The sequence below is a fragment of the Rattus rattus genome, chromosome 8 (assembly GCF_011064425.1).
Source record: "Rattus rattus isolate New Zealand chromosome 8, Rrattus_CSIRO_v1, whole genome shotgun sequence".
NCBI classification, from domain to species: domain Eukaryota; kingdom Metazoa; phylum Chordata; class Mammalia; order Rodentia; family Muridae; genus Rattus; species Rattus rattus.
In genome coordinates, this window is record NC_046161.1 from 42,310,296 (window position 1) to 42,331,914 (window position 21,619).

At 43.6% G+C, this 21,619-nt stretch overlaps 1 protein-coding gene across 5 annotated transcripts in view; it reads left to right on the top strand.

Annotated features, from left to right (window-relative positions):
• Cadm1 (cell adhesion molecule 1) overlaps window positions 1-21,619 on the top strand; it is a 318,679-nt gene that overhangs the window by 285,164 nt on the left and 11,896 nt on the right. The window contains exons 8-10 of one of the 5 annotated variants that reach the window (XM_032909283.1): window positions 2,238-2,327; window positions 12,616-12,648; window positions 19,848-19,901. The exons of 1 other annotated variant lie outside the window; for it this stretch is intronic. In XM_032909283.1, the coding sequence (XP_032765174.1) occupies window positions 2,238-2,327; window positions 12,616-12,648; window positions 19,848-19,901 (177 nt within the window). The remainder of the gene's footprint in view (window positions 1-2,237; window positions 2,328-12,615; window positions 12,649-19,847; window positions 19,902-21,619) is intronic. 3 more of the 5 variants (XM_032909284.1, XM_032909285.1, XM_032909286.1) reach the window with 3 other exon arrangements.

Genomic DNA, 21,619 nt, shown 5'->3' on the forward strand with positions numbered 1-21,619 from the left:
CCGTTGGGTTTGCTCTTCTAGCATCTGCATGCCAAGCACAGCTCATTTGGCTTCCGCTCTTTGTGTTTCTGCCTGTTTGCTATAATGCTGCATATTGATTTCAGGGCCTCGGGCATACCGGGTAAGCACTCTGATAAGCTACATCCCAGCCCCTCTGGCTTCTTAAATAGTTGCCTTGTGCTGCCCTTCTTACTGAAAAGGACCTCAGCAAGGATGTTTCACCCAGTAATGGAATCTGACTCCTTCAAGATTTCCTGAACCAGGTGTGAAGGACAAGAATTGCCTAGTGTCGATGGAGATCACTGAACATGTGTCATTTGTACATAACGAGGGGACTGTGCCCTCTGCCTAATGTCTATCCCCTCGTTCATCTTGTCTGCCTTTTGGTTCATAATCACGTCTTCCGGTCACATTCACACCCATTCTTACTGTGCCATACCATCCTGAGCTTCGTGTCATTGCATTGGGAAATAGCATTAGAGTGTAGCAGGGCCAGGCTTCCGAGTGGCAGTACTGCCTTTCAGTGGCAACACTATAATTGATGCAAGTAGGAAAGCCACATTATTACCCCCTGTCAGGGCAGGAGGCACTGTCTGCACAGTTTACTTGTCTTGGAAGGAGGCAGAATCTCCGTGCTGGCTAGGGTCAGGGACTCAGCTTATCTGTCTCTGAGTTAGCACCTGTCATTTGTGTGACTGCTCAAATAAGTTGCCCAGTCACAAAAAAAATAAATAAAACCACTTCCTTACCTGTGGCTTCCAGAAACCACACGCCAAAGGGCTCGACTGCAACACTACTCAGACATTTTTTATCCTGTTCTTTTAAGAAGGTAATTTAAATTTAAATTTCATCATCTCAACTTCCTAGAATGAGACTTCACATGGAATCCTTTTTGGAGGCTGCAATTAAACAACAGTTTAATTTGCTTGTTTCCACATCTTGAAGGAGAAGTCTGTCAGAAAGCAGAACCAGTTGCTGTTGGTTCTTCCTTACCACGTTCATACTAGTGTGATTGTGTACGAGGAGCAGTTTGTGAGGAAAATGAAAACCTTTGATTATTGATCAATGATAGTCGTCATTTTATGCAGACTTCGCAGCCAAGCACCAAAAGAGTCATCCATCAACTTCCAGGAAGCTGTGCCAAACCCAGTAAAGGTGCAATATATAATTAAAGTTCTGATGTATTAATTAGACAATCCGAGAGCTCACTTGAAGATAAAAGGACACCAGATGTGTCAGGGAGAAAAAGTTGACGTGCTTTAGATAAAATTTAAAATCAAAAGCCTTCAAATCGTCTCATGCTCTGTTATAGCGGGATGATTGCTTAGTTCAAAGTCTCGCTGACAATTTAACATATTCAGTTTGATCATCCGGGCTTAGATTTTTTTTTTTCTTTTTTTGCCCTTTCCTTATTCCCAAATAAATTTGGAGACGATAGAAGATACAGTGCATCAAGTAACAGACAGTGGTTCCCTGTCAGGCTCCTGGTTTTGAGGGTCCAACCTCGCTTATATTTAGCTCTCTTTTTCACAAGATGGAAAGTGTCCTTCCATTTTTATCTTGTGGTATACTTAGGTCAGGCTTTTAACACGAGCACAGGCAACTTATTAATATTTATAAGGTATAAAAATTTATTGACTTTTAAAAAAATAACATCTCCGTAAACTCTCACTTGCCTGGAACCAGGTACTCAGGCCATGGTACTCTCTCTTCTTTGCACTCACTGTGGATACAGAAGTGGTTTCCCTTCCTGCTGGGATGTATGGATGGGAAATGATGAAGTTAGCATCTGCAGGGAGCTTGTGTGGCTGCCATATTCATCCTTGGTGATACAAGCCCTTTACAGGCAGCAGCTCCTCCTCTTTCCTCCCATCTGTGAAGTAGAAAGGCAGGGACAGCCATGCTTTCTTGACCCCGACTGGGTGACTCAGCCTTGCCTTTAAGGTCTGGTGAGGCTTTGGATGTCCAGTGTTTTTTAGATTTTTTTCTCACCTTTCTATTTTCTTGTTTCATTTCTAATTCACTTCATAAATAAGAAAGCCGATCTTCTTGGCTCTTCCAACCAAGGCTTTAGGCATAATTTCAGACCTACATCTTCCCAGGGGAAGGAATGTGGTGGTGTAAAGAGAGAAGCCATCCAACAAACATCTCAATGTCTCCATGCCTTTGTTTGTCATTACTAGTCATTGTTGTGTTCAGCATTGTGGGTTTGATTTTCCTTTTTTTTTTTTATCCAGATCCCCCCACAACTATCCCTCCTCCCACAACAACCACCACCACTACCACCACCACCACCACCACCACCACCATCCTTACCATCATCACAGGTATGGTACCTTCATTGCCATTGGAAATGTCCTGAATGTATTTTTGTCTTTTTGGTATAATCAAGAAGAAGGCTAGCTGTTCCCTGGAAGGCCTCTGAGCCTAACTGTTCCTCTACTTTGGAACTCCAGAGACACCCAATACTGTATTCTCGAATTGAGTCGTAAGGACCCAGGGAAAGCTTTTATCATATGAGTTGGCAGCCGATCAGAGGCTGTTCACCTTAGCATGAGGGAAATCTTTACAAAGCCATCACTGCTCAAAGCAAAACAGCGTCCTGGCTGCTAAAGAGCCCACCAGTAGCTTCCGCTTGGCCACAGCTGGTGAGATGGTAAGTATCATGGCCTGGATTACAGAATGCCCTGGTCTAAATTTCATCTTAATCCACACAAAGGAAGTATGTGCACCAAGTTTCATAATGTCGTGGGCCACACTTGAGGATGCACCGCCGTCCTCCCTCCTTTGATAGGTGCCTGCACAAGCTTCTTGTTGCCTGGGAGATTGCAGGAATCAGATGCAGTCGTTGTCTTTTCTAAGCTGAGCACTTGTATGCACCACCTCTTTTATATATGTATAGCCTCCTTCCCTTCCCATCCTGGTGCCCGGTGGCTCTCAAACAGTTTGATGCTTTGACTGGAAACCTTGGAGTCTCTTCTGGTCTAGCAAGATCTAACAGTGCATTCCTATACCATACCAACCCAGTGTGCAGGGATTCCCTAGACCAAGCCTTCCCCGACTACCATTTCCAGGTGTCCACTCTAAGGAAGGAAAGAATCTCTTACAAAAGTGACTTTGCCCCTTAGGAATGTTATCTGGCAAGTGTCTGAGGTTTCTTTGAGCCATGAATGTGGTCACTGTGTCCCTGGACTCCTTGATACATTTGAGACACACTTGGTCCTCTTCTGTGTTCACATCTTTAGCACCCAAGATCTAGCAGCCACCTCCTAGGGTCACATTGATTTTCTGGAGACATTTTATTTGCCATTTGCTCAACAGCTGATGAGTTGACAGAAAGCAAAGTGCTCCGTGAGAGACGAGACCTCATCACAGAAACTGGCATGGATTGTCTAATCTAGGTTTCTTCGTCTTTCAGCTATTACGGTGGGACAAAGAACTCTGCCATAAGCCACTACTGAGGGGCTTCCTAAACACTGGTTACAAACACATGTGTGCCTGGAGTAAACGTTAACCCTTCTGAAAATCCATCAATTGGTGTCATGTCTCGCTCCAAACCCGGCTCTCTCTAGAGGATCTGCTTCCCAGTTCTTGTCTGTGTTTCTGCTTGAGCTCTCTGTCAGTCCCCTTTGCTTCGTAGAACTCATTTTGGAGCATAGTGGACCAATGCCTGGCATCTTCTGTATCTTTCACTAGCATATGGAAGATGTTCCTCCTCTGTTCAGATGTCCACACAGCTATACTGCCAGTGCTTCATCCTAAGAATCCAGTTCCCCATCTCTTATCTTCTTAGGAAAACTGGACTAGGTGTGTACGTTTTCATTCTGTTTCGTTTGCCTGGCAATGCTGCTATGGAATCCGGGGCCTCTAGAATGATACCCAAGGCAAGCACTGTATAGCTGAGCTATATCCTCCATCCTGTAGGCATTTGCTTTTCTTCCCAGGTTTCATCATTTCCTGTGAAGAACCATTTGGATGTGAGAACAAATAACCAATTATCATTAGCAGTGTGTTCATCTTCGCAGAAGTATGTCACAGCCTTTATACCTCCGTGGTAGAAGGTTCCATTTTGGTATCTGTAAGGGTTTATATCTGAAGGCAATAAAGCCGTCTCTCATTCTGTGAATAAACTCCTCATTTCTCTTGAATGTGGAGCAACACCTTTTCCGTGTGACAGCCTCATCGCTTCAGCATTCCCTGACTCTTCCATCACCACACTTCATCTCACAAGTCACCTGGGTCGCTCTAAGTCACAGCTCTTAATCCTTTGCTCCCAAGCACCTCCTTCTGCTGTGAAGGTCCTCAAACCTGTACAACTCACTGTGATCACAGTTCTGACTGCAGAGGCACTGTCTAGAAAGAAATTCTTAGAATAAATGTCACCATATTTCTGGCCACATCAGAGAAGGCTTTAATTGGAACATGTCTACTTCTGTCTCTACCACTGGCCTCTCAGTTGAAAATAACTTAGGACGGTCTCACAGGTGCACTTTGGTCTGTGGGTGTTAGCGCTCGAATGCTTTCTACAACACCAGATGCATCTGTGGTAACAAATACCCAGATCTTCACGAGCACACCCAAGAGTCATTAAACGAAAATGGCTACGAAAACAGCATTGTGGCATCCGTCCCTTTAATGGAGGTGATCTTTCAGGCTTACTGTGTCTTAATAAGCTGCCTTCTATATATTTATCTCACCCAGAAAGCAACTTGTAGAATTTAACATTTGCTCCTTTCTCCAAACAGATTAGAGGTTATGGACTGGAATGGTTCTCTGTCCCACTTTAAAGGTTCAGGCTATCCCCTAGATTTAGATTGGTTCCTAAAGAGTCTTCCAGACAGAATCCTGACAAATGGATGGCTAAATTAATTTCCACTGCTCCCCTCCTGCACTGTTTGGTACGTTTACAGCCACCATTAGCCTTAAAAGCTTCAATAGCCGGATCTAGCAACAATAACATAAAGATGGGGTCCTAAAAAGAAAAAGAAGCACCCACAGTTGGCTATTTCTTTCCTCCTAGTCAGATGCAATAACTGAAAGCCATTCCCCAGGTCAGAGTTTCATTACTAGAAAAATGTACAAATGCAATAGAAAAATATTTTTTAAGCTCAAAAGGTCTAGTTGATTTCTGATTTCTCCTAAAGGAGCTCTGCAGAGCTAGCTTTTATCTTCCCTACCCAGGGTAATGGAATTGTTCTCTCTGTTAGGCCGGCATTCTGTCCCCAGGCATCTTGCTCTAGAAACATATCGCACCTCCATCCTGGAGGCACTTGCAGGAATTCAATACCCCTCCAACTCTTCTTTGTCCCCCCCCCCCAAAATCTTAGATGTCCTACTTTGCTAGGAGAGCAGTGGCCTCTGCCTGCCGTTCTCTCCACTTGCAGCAGACTGGTGACTTGTCAGACACACCAGGAGGGTAGCCCTGTCTAGGGGAATGTTTCTGCAGTATGAAAGAGAGTTTTCAGGCTGAACATCCCGGGATTAAAGAGGCAGAGGCAGGTGGATCTCTGTGAGTTAGAGGCCATCCAGGTCTACATATGGAGGTCTTGTCTCAAAGACAAGGTGGGGAGACAGACAGACAGACAGACAAGGAGGATCAAGAATATTCAGTATCTGCTATACCAGCAGAAATGTAACTTTACAGCTGAGAAGTCATTAACATTATTCTAAGGCCTCCACATAAAGAAAACAACTTGAGGATGGACTTGGGTGAGAAGCCATTTAGAGCCTCGTTGGCATTTGCCCTAAGGTTCAAAGGTATCTCTCTCATCTTTTCTGTTAGTTGATGTTATGATTGTTTCTATTCAGCTCTTGACTTTGGGAGGCCCACCCCTGCCCCTTAGTGTTTTATTTTTTGTCAGGTTAGGTTTTCCATGGGGTTTCTTCATTTGTGAGAGTATATGCCACAGCATAGGAGAGCAAATCAGAGGAATCGTTTGAACTTTCTTCTTAGTCAACTCCATGTTTCAGGGATAGTTGCAGCTCCTGTCTCTGTGCCTCTGTGCTTGGAGAGAGCTCTAGCATCTTCTAATTAGGTCAGGCTTCCTTCCTGAACTGTTCTTGGGGAAAGCATTCTGTTTCTCTCTCTCACTAACCTGGATAGTGTATTGTTCCTGCCTGGTGGAGTAGCGCTCAGCACTCGGCTTCTGTGGTGCACACCCTTCCTTAACAGCTCAGATACAGAACGCAAGCCAGGAGATGCACAACCTGTAGGTCACACTGTACACACTGTCGTAAATTTTAAAAATTAAAAAGAAAGAAAAACAGCTTTAGAATAAGAGTGAATGAATAGCTACAGGGCCAGATTGTGAAACACATTTAAAAGTCCTTTCATAAGAATGAAGTAGGTCATTTCTAAATGAGTTTTTCTCCTTTTTTAAAAGCATGTATTCAATTAAGTATTTTGTATTTCTTAGAAAAGAAAATAGCAAGGTTTCTCTTATGGGTGTCAAAGCACTCAAAAGCCCATAAACTTGGGAGGAACTGACTCCTAGCCTCAGGCCCATGTATTATTGGGCTTTCTCGGCTTGCTGTCCTAGGCGGTTTTCCATGTTAATGTGAATTAGATCACATACAGAAGGCGTACACAACCTTTTCCTTCAGTGGTATTTGGAGAGCATGCCAGGAGGGGAACCTACACCAAGTATACATGTGTCTTAAAGGAAGGACACGTGTGCTGGACACCAAGTCGATGGCATGGCCATCTGAATAGTAACAGCTTTGCGCCACATAGAGCTCTGTGTTCCCAATGACTCCAACCCTGAGCTGCAGATATTGGCAGGATGCAAAGGCTATAAGCTGATCTACTTTTACATATGTATTCCACAAAGATTGAGCACCCATACTATGTGTAGGAAAGGACATTTTAAATCCCATGTGTGTTTGAGAGGTGCCATGCAGCTGGAGAGTTCATGTCAAAGGCAGCAGCTGCAACAGGGCAGCATCGCGGAAGTGATCTTTGCTCGATGCCATCAAAGAATAGATAGAATGTAGATACAAAAATAATCATGAAGAGCCAATAGTGCCTCTAGCATCTCTCTCCAAGGCATGTGTATTTATGTTGCCTAGAGTGAGCCTCCCTTTTCCCTTGGAAACACAAATCCTTCGTCCCAGAATGTTTCCGGAGTTGCCTTCCTCCTGGGATTGCCATCTACTCCAGTGAGACTGTCTTCTCTCATACACTGAACATAGTTGAGAGATCCCAGTGTGCCCGAGGACAGGAATGCTAATATTAATGCGCCTCTTTTTACCTAGCATACCACCTTTGCATGCCCATCTCTTTTCATTCTGTCCTGTCCACATTTTCATTTTGCCCATACTCGTAAACCCACTCACTACCTGTTGCCAACCATGTTTGACCTGTGCTGGTTTAGGAAGGAACAGAAGGAAGTAAGAGTTCCACAGATATTAAGTCATCAGACTCCAGACTCCACCTTATTTTTTTTGTAACGGTGAGGAGTAGAAAGTGAGGTGAGATATCTTTCTTCTACTACTCCTATCATAATTCCCCTAAGTGTATGTTCTTTATTTAAAAATTAATCCTGGAGATAAAGTTCCAACCAGTGTCCATACTCAACATCTATCAGCAAAGCACATAAATGAGAATGGCAGGAGTTCGGATTTCTTAGGATTTTAGAAGTGATACCTGGAATTCTCCCAATGGTATGAACGTGAGGATGAAGGGCCCAGTCTTCCAGGATCTCATAAGAGATGAGTCCTAACCTTGCAGAGCCCCTCCCTCCTCTTCTGCCCTGGCCACTGCCCTCCCTGCATCACCCCTACTCCTGTCTGGGTCTGCTCTTCCTCCCCTGGCTTGTGTCCTGACCCCTTGGTCAAAGCCAGAGGGATGGTTTTCCTTGTTAAAGGAAACTACTCCATAGATCAATTATTTTACAGAACATCTGGTTTGCAGATGAGAAGATCTCTGGGATTTGGGCTGCCCAGGGTGAACAATTTTGAAGAAGCTTTTTACAAAACTTGAAATTGCTTAACAACAGCCAGGAAGCCAACCCTCCTTCCTGCTGTTCTGGGGCTCACAATCTTGTCACTGTGAGAGGAAGGTGGCATTTAAAAGATAATCTAGGGCTGGTGAGGTGGCTCCCTGGCTGAAGGGCTTGCTCCTCAAGCAGGAAAGCCTCAGTTAGGATTGCCAGCACTCACATACGAGCTGGGGCTAGCGGTGTGTACTCATAGTCCCTGCCCTTAGGAGCAGAGACCCAGGGTCCGGAGAGCTCACATCCACTCAGTCTAGATAAAGTGTGAACTCCAGGTTCAGTGAGAGACTCTGTCTCAGAATAAGGTGGATAAATAGGTGAGGGCCTCCTAATGTCAACCCTTTGTCTTCATATGCACCCATGCAGGGGAGCGCACGGACGGACACACACACACACACACACACACACACACACACACACACACACACATAATGGTTTTCTTAGGGCGTCTAGTTTAGGCCTTTTAGCTTGGCTCTGTTCTTGGCCACTTTCTCCACCATTAAGGAATGATAGGTTAATTAGGCAGAACATAGGTGGCAAGGAAGTTAATTGGAAAACCAGTAGAAAATACATTTCAAACTTGAATTTTCCAGCACTTATTTTTCTCTTTCAACAGATTTCAAATAAATTGAAGGGGGGGCACCCATATTTAATATATGTTGGCAAGCACAGCACAGCTATGAGGTAAAATTGTCAGGGGAATTCTTTGCCTGCCCTGGTGCTGAGATTTAAAGCCTCTCCATTGCAGAGACTGGGGAGGAATTCAATTAAGAAAGCCCGTTGGTTCTGTATTGACTTTAGTTAAGAAAATAAAGTAGGGAAAGTGTATTAAAATGTTGCTAGGCTGCTTGTCCCACTTCCAGTTAAGCTTCTGGCTGGCAAGACGGGCGCTTGAATTCCCCACAGCTAAGCATTGCTCTCGGGTAGACTGTTCTCTCCACGTCGTGCCCACAGCATTTCCCAGTGTCCACCCTGGTCTCACATAGCCACACGCTGCCCTACAGTGACTCTGTATCGTAACACGAGAACAGCACAGGTCAATTGGTAAGAAATGTATTTAAGGTTGGGAATTTAATTTTGTTCTTGGATTTTCATTTATGGCACCCGTTGTGTTTGAGACCACGGACTAATTTATGGATTAGTTTTAAGCCCCCAGTCTGTCACACTCAATGAACAATTCTAAGTTGGAGAGAATCCATCTGAAAGGATTAGACTGAGCCACAGTGGGGCTTACACATGACTGTTTCAACTAAATATTGCCCAGCTGCCGCTCACACAGGCCGGGCGTGTTCCTCCTCTACTTGGCTACTTGGTTAAATGGCTACTGTCTCTAATCCCACACACTGTCAGGGCCTTCTCATTGCGTAAATATCATACCTCAGCATGAAATACCTGTGGTTATTTCGTTTGTCTGAGGCAGGGTCACATTAACTGCTTGCAGGACTCTAAGCCTAAGAAGAGAAGTCAGTGTTGAATGAAAGACTGTCTTTCAAGTCAGTACCAGGCCTGTGTCAGACACCTTTTGATTGTAAACTCATAAAGCAGCTAAGAAATGCATAGGAAGGCTACGTACACCCACACACAGCATTTGTGAGGACAGGGAATTGGCTTGCTTTTGTTTCGTTATTTTTAAAAATGGTATTGTATATTATTGTAAAATAATATGCAATATATTTACCCTTGCCATAATTAAAACTAGAAAGAGTGCCTTAACGTAGCTGTTTTGTATATTATAACCAGTGCTTCCCAATCAACTTTTTGTGACCTATTTTTCTCATCGGCCTAGCTTAAAGAAATTTTTTAAGACAACAAAATTAGCTTTTAAAAGCCTTTCTGAGGGCAACCAGACACTATTCTCTTCGAGCCAGTTATTACATTTATAACTTCATTTGGAAATGTTTGCATTTTCCCACACAATTAAAGTGTTCTGAAATACTCCACTGACCACCCCAGAAGCTGATGCTTGAGGGCTAGGATTGTGTTTTTCTCTACTTCCTGATGAAGACACCCTCATAAATTGTGCTTCACCGCTTTGGACTCACTCAGCCCAGAGCCAAGTTGTCTATGGTGTGTCTGCCTGGTGTCATAATGCAATTACGAAGAAGAATTAGCTCCCGCCCTGGTGTCCCTGTGGGGAGCACACGGTCTCTTGTAAAGCACTTTCCCTTCGCTCTTGACTTGAAATGGCCTCTGCTCAGCTCGCATACCAGATGCTCTCTGAGACACAGAGTCAGTCACTCCCAGGACACACTCCTAATCCTGATTTAGACCTGCAGCTACCTGTGTTCTGCTGCGGCTTCCCTCCCAGTACTGCTCATGGGTTCGCCATTTCCAGCTGCAACGATCATGTTGTTTGACTTGAGTATGTGTTTGCTTAACCGTTTTAGAGTGTTTTCTTGCTATGTCCCCTTTTCTGTTGGGTACAATTGATGGATTTCGCATCCCTGGAGTTGGGGTGCAAAATGCACTATGGCTGTGGCTGCATTTATTGTCCAGTGCCCTTGTAAGAGCTGACGCCTGGCTTCACCTGGTTTAATTTTGTCATGAAGCTGACATAATGCTCTAATGCAGGAAGACAGTAAATTGGGATCATTGGTCAATGCTCAGACCTGACTTTTGAAACTTCTAACTCTAGTGTTTTAGTCCCCTTCATTTTACACTAATGATTTACCTGGTTCCAAAAAAATTTAAAAATGCGTATTAGAAATGCTACCATAGAAATAATGAGCCAGAGCACATTGCTTTTCCTTTCTGTTTTGGAAAGGAGCCAGTGCCTGCCCATAAAATGTATTACATGCGTATAAGCGTTTATACAAATGTGCCTTTGATCCTGCCCCTCAAATTTAAAGTGCCTCAAACCAGTGTTGGGCTCACATCTCAGCTCTGGAGATGTGTCTGTCCTCTTTAAGGATCTAATGTAGGGTTTGTTTCAACTGTACAGTTCTCTGTTGTTTTCACTATATTTTAGGCACACAGACTTGACTTGTGAGTAAGTATTGTACTCTTCTGCAGTGTACTTTATGATTTTTTTCCCTCCTTCCTCCACTCTTGAGAACTAAGTGCTTGGTTACACCAAGCTGCACTGGCCTCTCAGGCCTCTGGTTAATCTGGCTCCTTAGAAGGACTCTGAGTTCTTTACGGTAACTGGGTCCCTCTTGACCCAGGAAACATGCCAACTGAAGGGGAACACCGGTGTGAATTCATGTGCCATATTTATACATCAGAAGCTCCGGGCTCATTGGACCCCCTTCCTAAAAACACTGTTTAGTGTTCCAGTGCATTTAAACATTGCCTGTGTCAAGCTCCAGCGAGTCAGTGGGAACAATCGCCAGCCAGAAAACTGCATCATACAGATGGCAGGGCTTACTTGTGATTCTTAACCCTCAATATTCCACTTCACCACGAGCAGCTGCTAGAGAGGGCCTGGTAGGGAAACCACACTTGAAAAATGCAGAACTGAAGAAGGAAGAAGGTCCTGGTGTGATGACGTTAGGGTGAAGTTGGTCAGAAGCACCGAGTCTGAAATGAATGTCACCATGTATGTTGTTACATATGTACCCCATTTCTGTAGCCAAAAGTAACGGGGAAACCCATGCATCAGGTGCCATGGGAGTATTTTTCTGTGAGGAAAAGCCATTGCTACAACCTTGAACCATATCAAAAAGGAAGAAAGAGACAGGCCACCGCAGAACAGCAGCAATAAAGATGACGAAGGCTCTGTCTGTCCCCTGATCCAGCCATGACAGCAGAATCCTGGCACCCAAACCTGGGCTGAACACAGGGATGACTGAGTACCTGAGACTTTGAAATTCCCAAGTAGTATTTGGCAGTTGTGTGAACATGTGTGTTATTGTGGCTGGCCTTGCAGATTATAACATCTTGTAAAATGGAAGAATTGAAGTGTGTGTGTGTGTGTGTGTGTGTGTGTGTGTGTGTGTGTGTGTGTGTGTGTGTGTGTTATACATATGTATCTTGAACATATTCACTCCCACGGCCTCTTTGTGAACTGAACTTGCCAACTGTCTTCTGATGAAATAACCCAGTGGATGGAGAACTTGAGTCTGGGTGTTGCCCACTCACCTCCAAGCTCTGAGCTCCCGCTGGAAAAGTATCCTCCTAAGTGTGGGGCTGATTCCTATGACGCTCACTTGTCAATCAAGAAGCCCCAGGGCCCCGGGTGGGTTGGATTAACACAAAGGCAATGTTTGAATGTCCGAATCCATTGTTTAACTAGCTTTCCGACTGAGCTGTTCTGTCGCAGTCCTGAGCTTCGGTGCCTTAAGAACCATCTAGCAGCCACTGAGTTTGCACTGGTGTTTCGCATCACTTCGCATGTGCCCCTGACTATTGACTCGCAAACGCGTGTGCCCTGGCAAGTCCCCCAGAACCAAAGAATTTACTGTTTTCCTCCCTGGCTCGCAGCTTTGAGCTCAAGGCATGTCTTAAAACAGTGCAACTCACTTCAAATGCTTTTTGCTTTCCATTTATTATTGCTTGTCACGCGGTGTTCTCTGAAAGCTTGCTCATATATTATCTGTTCCATTTTTTTCCATTCTCCCTTTTTTTGCATGCCGTTCCTCCTGTTTCTTCCCTTCCTCCAATCCTCTGTTCCTGTCTGTAGACACCACGGCGACGACAGAACCAGCAGTTCACGGTTGGTACCACATTACTGTTTATCTACTCTCTCAGCGCTGCTGAGAGGCAAGGCAAGCCTGGGAAAAAGAAATGCAGTCTTCAAGGGAACGTGCTCCAAATAGACTGATCTCATAAATGCACTGTAATCTTTTTAATGCTTGACATTACACGGGGTCTTGTCATTTCTGTTGTGAGTTCGGTGGCCAATGGTTGCAGTCTGAGATGAGGCCTCCCCTCTGGTGGCAAGTGGGGCAAGGTGTCCATCACACGTTTTTCCTTATGTATAAAACTCCACCACACCTTGGAAAAAATGAACCTTCAGAAAGTGTTTTAATTAAAATTAATTAATTAAATGTTTACCAAGCTAGGATGGGCAGGCCAGGGTGTTTCACTTACCAGCTTTTACTTCAGGGAATTCTGAAAGGGAGTTCAGAGTGTGCTTGAGACAGAGGGTCCAGGAGGAAGAGCTCTGTTTTGACCCCTGACATGAACAAGGGAAGCTCGCTAGTCTTCTCTCCCAAAGTCATGACTTATATCCTGCTGAGAGCTTATCCACCCCACCTCCTCATCCCTCTGTTCATTGAAGCTTAGGCTTCTATCAGGTGGGAAACAGTTCCCCAAGAATGTTCTTCATGTCCATTTGAACAGCATTAAGTACAGTTTGAAGGAAGTCTTTGTATGTGGTACTTTGTAAGCCAAATAATAAAAAGTGTGTTAAGGTTTCATTTTAGCCAGAAGGTGATTAAAAACCGAGTGCATAAACTTCAGACAGGAACATCAGGACACACTGTCACCAGCTGACTACAAAATGGGGACAGGTCTGTTAACTTTTTGTCTTATTTTTTATTCAATCAGAAAATGAGAGTCCTGTTTCATCTGTATACTATTCTATTACTCAGCTCAAATCTAACCTCAACAAGACAATACTTAAAGCAGATACCTTAGTTTAAAAGGGGACGGAATTATAGTTACTGAATCCAAGGCAATCATTTGGTAAAGGGTCTGCTTCAATCGCTCTGTGCGCTATGCAGAGTGAAAAGTTATCACTTCAGTCCCAATAGGTGATCAGCCAGCCCTGTAGTGTCAACTCAGTTGCTAGAATACTGTCTATCCTACACTGACTTCCTTAGACAACTATGTCTGAGAACTTACAAGTTGGAAATCTGAGTAATACCTGTTGGGCTGTGCTTGGTCAAGATCAGCTGGGGACAACTTCTCCCTCTCCCCTGCTCCTTCCCGCCTCCTTTCCCCTTGCAAAGTAACAGGAGCTTAGATAGAAGCCTAGCCTACTCCCACTTCACTGTCCTTTCCTACCATTGGGACAAAGGGAAATGCCCGTGCACTAAGTTAGAGTGGCCAGGTACACTGGACAGCCGTGAGAAATCAATTAGATATAAAATGTGCATTGCTAAGGTAGTGTCCATAGAGCTGGCTCCTTCTCAGACAGCAACTCCATTAAACTTAGTTGTTAATGTGCTGGCCCACACCTTTATCCTAGTACCCAGGAGGCAGCGGCAGGCAGATCTCTGAGTTCAAGGCCAGTGTGATCTGCAGAGTGGACAGCCAGAGCTATTGCAGAGGAACCTGTCTTGAGTAGAAGGGAGACTTTAGTGGTTTGTATGTTTTATCTTTAGTTGAGTGCCTCCTGACTTGTATCGATTATCCTCAGTGCTTTAAGTTGGCTTCAGTGTAGTTCTTTTTAAAGTACTCTTAAGTTTTGGACTTTTTATAATTAACTCCAGGGTCAAGTGCCATCTAAGATTCCCAAATTCTCTGGGCTCTTTGAAGCAACAGTGACCATTTATCCCCTAAAGCCCCAAAGTTCTATGTTTTATTCTCTCTAGAAAAACCAAACACTTGTGCATGTGGGGTTCCTCCTTAAGCACCCAGACAGAATGTGTGAGCTAGAGAATTTGTCCTCAGGTCTAAAAACCTGAGACATCAACTAAAAGCTGATTCTGATTTAGGGCTACTCATTTTAATTACGTCTGTCCCTTTAAAAGAGACACACGGATCAGGACTATTTATAGCATGCCGATGGCAGGTCATAGGGTTGCCTGTGCCATGAGAAGCAACCACTGTCTTTCTCTTTGAAAAACATCAAGCTGGGAATTTAGGGTGAGACCACCTGGTGTGAGATGTTTGTGGGAGAAAGTAGCAAGGCCAGCCTCCCCGTGCCATGTCCCCTGTACCTTCAATGGAATCCTTAGCTGCAGAAAAGTGGTGGGTAATCCCAGCTGATCCTTGTATAATGTGTTTATAAATGCATTCTTCAACTTGTCTCTGATCCTCATAGCCTCTTCTCAAAGGGCCCCCCACTGTTTTGACCAGCTGACTCTCAAGCCTACAGCCAAACTAAAGTAATGTCTGGAATTTTACTTGATGGAAAGGGAAGAAATTTCTCTAGTCAGTTGTAATGGGTAACAGAATGTGGTGGAAGCCCCAGACCAAGGGAAGAACAAGGCCATCATAGGACAGCATCGATTTTAGCCTAGGACTAGAGGCCCAGCTTCTTCAGCACAGCAACCACGTGGCAGATTCACTTGATGACCTTGAGGTGGTCCTCATGGAGACTTGTTAAGTGGCTTAATAACTCAGCAACTTAAATGACAAGACATACTAAGTCAGACAACTGTGACCATCTGACTGGCGTCAAAATTGTTACACTGGATTTTCCATATGGCTGTTTTCTTTGATTTAAAAAACAAAAAACCAAAACCAGACATCGAGATTTCCCTTTGAAGACTCATTGAAATATTTTATTCAAGCTTGTGTTGCTAGAGTATGTATGAAGTTTATTCTAGTTGTTCATGTATGTTGACTGTCTGTTCTTACCTATAACCGATTGGGATAAGCATGTACTGGAAGGTTGGAAGTGCATGGGCATGATCCAAAACCAAATGGATTTTCTCCCAAAGAAAACCAAGCAACAATACACACCATATGTTTTTAAGGATCTCACTGAGAGTAAAGATAAATGTGAGTGTAAGAATGAGCTGTTTACACGAGGCTGACACAGGGGGGGGTCTCTTTCAACAAGGATCTTGAGCATTGTGGTTTTGTGGCTCATCCTTAAGGGCCTGCACAGGAAAACAAAAAACAAAAAGACAAAAAACAAAAAGAAAAAACCTGTGTTGTGTGTGCATGTTGAGCGATGCAAAAAAAAAAAAAAAAAAAAAAAAAAACACTGCCAAATCCTGATAGCTCATGGCCAGAGGCTGCAGGCAGACATGCATGGGTGGTTACCCGCACGGGCAGTGTCGTCGTCATTCTGGTTATTTGGTGTGTGGGTGTGTGTGATGGTTTTTGTCTTTCTGTTTCACTGTGGACGCTTCTCTGTAAATGTCTTGTGCCTTGTTCTTTTCTGTTCTGTGTGTCCCCTCTCCCTTTCCCTCCCCTCCCCGCCACCCCCTTGAAAGGTGGGGTGATAGCATGCCCACGGTCTGGAATAGCGCTTGTGCTTCTGTTGCACTGCAGACAGCTGGCTTCTAGGTTGAAGGTCTCTCCTCTGTCTGTCTGTCTATCTACCTACCTATCTTATCATCTACCTACCTACCTATCTATTTCTTCCCATCCCCTTTCTCCTCATTCTCTTATCTCTGCCTGCCCTTTCTATCTGTTGAGACAGTAGAGGCTGACAATCTCATGGATTTTCTTATCCCAGATGATTTTTTTAAATAGATTTTTATTCATTCCAGAATGGAGAGCCTCTCTGAAGCATTTTTCATTTTCTATTTCGGTTTCAAAGTATTTGGCCAGTGCCAGGTAACAAGCCCACACCCCAGACCATCCTTAGATAACTGCTCCATGAGTCTCCCCTTCCCTGATTTATGACTAGTGCAGACCATGATAGAACGCTAAAAGCACTGTGTTATGTCCTTACCTTACATAGTGTTCAGTGGGGAAGTTCTTAAGCCCATTTGAAAGAAGACTAGCCAGCAGTGCACGTGGTTACAACCGCTATGTCCACCGTCTGTGTATGTGCCTCTGTGTACATCTCTCTGTATGAGTACATAACAGTGGCATTCAAAGGCTGTCATTCAGTCAAGGGACTCTGCAGACCTTGTATGCTCTACCCAAGACCAAAGCTAAAGAGGTTTACGAATGGCTGCAGGACCTGAAGATTGCGTTGCAGCCTTGATATGCAGTTTGGAAACTGTTTAACGGCGTGAACCAAATTTCTGCTAATGGGAAGAAGGGAAAAACTCCACAAAAGCTGACAAAGCAGGAAGAACAGGATGACTGAGCTTTAGATTAAAACTCCCGGGGGCGTCTGAACTCTTATGGCTGGTGGTGGAAGTATCAGTTTCCACGACATGGCCAAGTGATCAGATGCGTGCTGCGTAGGTAAGAGAGAGACCGTCGCCTACTTTGTTTTTCCTAATGGGAATGGTGCTGGGCCACTGGGCCAAAGTTTTGCTTCCTAAGGATTTTATTTCATTGTTATTTTTGTAATTTTCTGTGAAGTATTTACATGATAACCTGATGAATCAAACCCAGCAGCTTCTTTAGGTATACTTGATTTTTGCACGTATCGAAATGGCTAGGATTTCTGACCAATTCTGAGTCTTTGGGGTCTTTTTCTTCTGGTTTAAAATTGTCGTGTCAAGAAGAAGAAATTACAGCTTCAGAAGCACACAGTGCTTAGCCTGCACCACAGACAGCACCTCTAACACCAGAAAAGGCCAAAAATGAGTCTCTGCAGACGAGACCGCCATTGTGCATAAATGAAATTATCCTATCTGCACCTCAGGACTTCCTTAATTGCTCAAAAAAAAAAAGTCCCATATGCAACAAAAGTAAACTTCCATTTGTTTAACAGAGTTTAAAGAAATGCAGCGTGTGCATTTTAATTAGAAGTGACTAGAAAGAGCTTGAATAGGTGATAGGAATTTTTGAATAGAAGAACCAAGAAGTAATTTCCCACTTATTATTCAATCACAATGTTTCCTTTTGAGAAATACTCTCTGCTTCATAAAATGCATCTCTGTCGTTTTCTTTGAGAAAATGAGAGGAGTCTAATTTTTAACATGAAAGAAAAATACCTAGGCCAAAGCAATTCTAGGGGTAAATTTTGTTTTCCTCACCGTACCTCAAGTGCTGTGGCAAACTCTCCTAATTATATTTATTCAGAAATTATCCAGCTATGACAGTGTGCCGCAGATTCATTAAAAACAAAAACAATCGAAATGCAGAAACAAATTTAATGCCACTGGCCTAAATGGCTTCTCAGTTTGGAGCATAATCTAAGCAGGAGAATTCCAGATGATTTGGTATATTCTAAAGTTTATGCCATTAAAAATGACAGTTTCGGCTTTAATGAGGTGTATATCAACTGTCTGTCGCTTCGTAATGGAAAGCTTTGCATATTAATGATACTTCATAAACATGTTTGTCTTTATTTTTTAAAATTAGCTTCCTAGTGCCCTCCCCAAGGGAACAAGCCTTCAGCAGTAACGCTGCCTGCTTGAAACAACCTTGTTTAATGTGGGTCAATGGGCACCAAGCACGTATGTAGAACACTTTGATATTCACTGGGCCCCGTAGAAGTGAGGGATTAGCCTTCTGAGAACTGCAAATTTATAATTAACTACAGAGAACTACTTTATGTTACCCATTTATAACAGTTATTCATATAATTGTATTCATCAGTCTTTATTCAATGGATAAAGCCAATTAGAAATAGAAACACTTTCAGCCAATCAGATTTCAGGACAAAAAACAGCTAGCCTTTCTCCTCTGCCTATATAATTTATCCAAATGCCATGTTCCCTTTAGTTGCCTGGCTCCATAACTTGGAAACACCTGTGGACTCTGACGGCTTTCATTTTGGTTTGGCTTCTGCTCTGGAGTATTTGACACCTAGGGTTCATGTGGGAAACTCTCCTCTCCTAGGAGTTGTGGTGGAACAGCCTTCTCACATGCTCAGCCAGCTCCCCAGGTTCCTGTGACTTGTCAGTTACCTCAGAAGTTTCAAGTTTTAATGACCACTCATACAAACTTGTTTTAGTTCACTTGATATATGTATTCATGTATGTATATATGGCAACCCATCAGCCATTATGTGTTTTCAGAGCATTTCAGTTGCCTTAAGGCTCTGGTAAGTAATTCACCAAGGATGTCCCTCAAAACACTAATTCAGCAAATACTTACTGAGAAGGTACTTTGTGGTGAGCTCCAGGGAAAGGAAAGATACAAAAACAAGCAGAATTTGTGTCTCTCTCCAGCTGAATTAGATCCACACCATCTTCAGAATGACAGGCAGAGCCTGTAGGACAGTTATTGAAGGGATTTGAGTTCCTGGGGCAGTAAGCTGGGATTGAAGAGCAGCAACGAATAAGTGAAGGGCCCCATGACCATCTTACCATGCTTGTTGTTTAATAAACTTCCTTAAAAGACCAGCTGAGGAAGAAGCATGAGGAAATGGAAGCCATCTCTAGCTGAACCTCCCTCTGCTTATCGATGCTCCTCTTCTCTCTTAACTCAAACCAGAGCTGGTGGAGAGCCTCACCAGCTGGCCAACACTGGAACTGACTGGAATACACGCACCTCAAGCCCCACTTGACCATCTCCTGACCTAACTGCTTTTTCAGCTTTGAGGGTTTAATTTTTCCAGAATGCCATTGATTTATAAAATCCTTTTAAAAAAAAAAATGGTTTGGAAATCAGATTTTTCTGATAAAGGCCTAACCTGCGATCTGCCCTTAGCAGGTGATAGACCATTTTGAAATAATGGGATCTAAGATTGTGCTAAATTGATAATGAACTGTGTTTGTCAGTATTGGCAAAGGATTTCGATTTTCAGGGAAATGCAAGATAAAACTCACATACGTCCGTATGTAGCACCTAAATGCATTCATATTTAAGAGATCTGTATCAGAGTGTCCACAACTAACACTCCAGCTTTACCTTCTCCCTTCTGCATGTTGTTTTGAATGAGTGATTTTTAAACATTCACCCTCATGTTTCATGTGCTTTTAACATGGAGGCTGAGGACTCCTTCTGCCTCAATTGTAAATCAATAACAAAATTATATAATTAAAGAAATGAGCATATGGATTAATATATCAAGCTCTCCAAAAAAAAGTGAGAGATAGCAAGAGATTTGGCTCATGTTTTTTTTTTTTAAACCAAAACAAAATCCATCCTCAGTTCTTAAGTGTTTTGTTTATGTCCCTCGAGGAATGAAAAGAAAAACGATTTGTTTTTACTTGTAAGGCCTTACTCAGTTGCCCAATTCCGCAGAAGAACTGGACAGTGAGGATCTCTCAGGTAAGGGCTAGTCACTAGGTAAGGCACTGCAGTGTCCAACCTGCGGGTGATTTGTCCACTGTGACCAAATGACCACTTGGTTTGCTGAGCAATCAGTGTGGCTTCTGAAACTCAGAATGAGTTCATGTAGCTAATTCTCCTCTTCACTCCCCCACCTTTCTTTCCTATGGTAACAGTGTGTCTTATTGCAGACTAAGGCCTGTGCCGTGAACACAATAGAGAGCAGAGGCCACTCTGCCCCGTGACTTGAAGTAGTGTGTTCCATTCTAGATGTCTAATGGCTCAGGACAAATATGGTTGTATCCTAAAGCAGTTGATGTTGGATTATGTGTCATGATCTTAAAGTCATATTGACTGTCTACTTCTGTGTAATAGACTAGAAGGCCATGCTATAGCGAAATGTAAGGTGAAGCAGGTCGGGGTAGGGTGTTATTTGGTCACACACCCGGCCGTACACTATTTATCCACCTCAGACTTTTTCACGGCATCCTGAGCTCCTGCAAAAGTAGGTTTCATGCTTGATTCCAGGATTTAGGTGTTACTAATCCAGAGTAAGAGGCATATCCTAAAAAGACTGGAGGAAGGAGACTTAAAAGTGGTCAGGGCTAAACAATTATATGAACTCCCATGATGTCATGAGACTTCAGTGCCAACTCCCTATAGCTTCTGAAGCTCTCTGATTGGTCACTCAGGGAAATCCGTAAGCAAGGCTCTTGACTTTGCATTGGAAAAACCAAAGCCCAGGCATATGGCTGCTTCCTGGAGCCCACAAGAAAGCAGAATTCTATAATAACTCTTCCCAAGTAATGTTCACTATGGTTGGTCTGAATGGCTGGTACTTGAGCGGCCATCTTTAACATAGCTAGTACTCCCCCATGTCTCAGAACATGGGATTGATTTCCAGGGCTGAGCTGTTGCTATTCCCCAGCTTCCAGGAGGCTACAGGCTGGGTCTGTTCCCTGCCCTGCAATAAGCCGCCAGCTAATACTTTCTGAATAAATGAACAAATTCTAAATAAATCGATTCGAAAGGAAGCTACCCATTAGCCATGTAATTTACTCGTCTCTTACTTGTGATAGAGTGAAAGAAATTGTACAAACATGCATTAACTTTATTTTCTTTTAAAACAAGGGTAGGTGTGTCCTACCCAGCAGTCCTGCAGCGCCAGAAGTAAACAACTGCTTGCCTCCCCAGCTGAAAGTGGGCTCTGTTCCGGCACACCCCTCTTAAACAGGGCAGCCCTCAGTTACAGTGACCCTGCACGATTGGATCTTTCAAGAATTCTGAGAAAGTTCTCCTGGGTTGACCCTGATCTCTTGGCACATTTTCCAGACAAGGATCAGTCAGACAGGCAAAAGGAATTTCATCCTCTTTAGGAAAGCATGAATCAAGCAGGTCCCCCTTCTCCCAGCACCATCAATTAGGAGCACTGCAGGCCTCAGCCCTGTACCGTGTTAGATGGGCCCCCACTGCCATTCTATCAATCACCCGAGTCAGGAGCAATAAACCAACAACCATTTGTGTTCATAATAATTTGGTTAAATTAATAATTACACTGCCCCCCCATCCCCTCCCGGACCGAGGCACTCCTGTTGCTGGGAGTCATAAGTCATGTAGAAGGCTGGTGAGCTGGCAGGCTGGGGCAGGGCTGCCTGTGCATCTGGTTTGATGAACTAATCAAAAACTGATTAGCACCTTTGTTCAAAGGGGATGCTGAT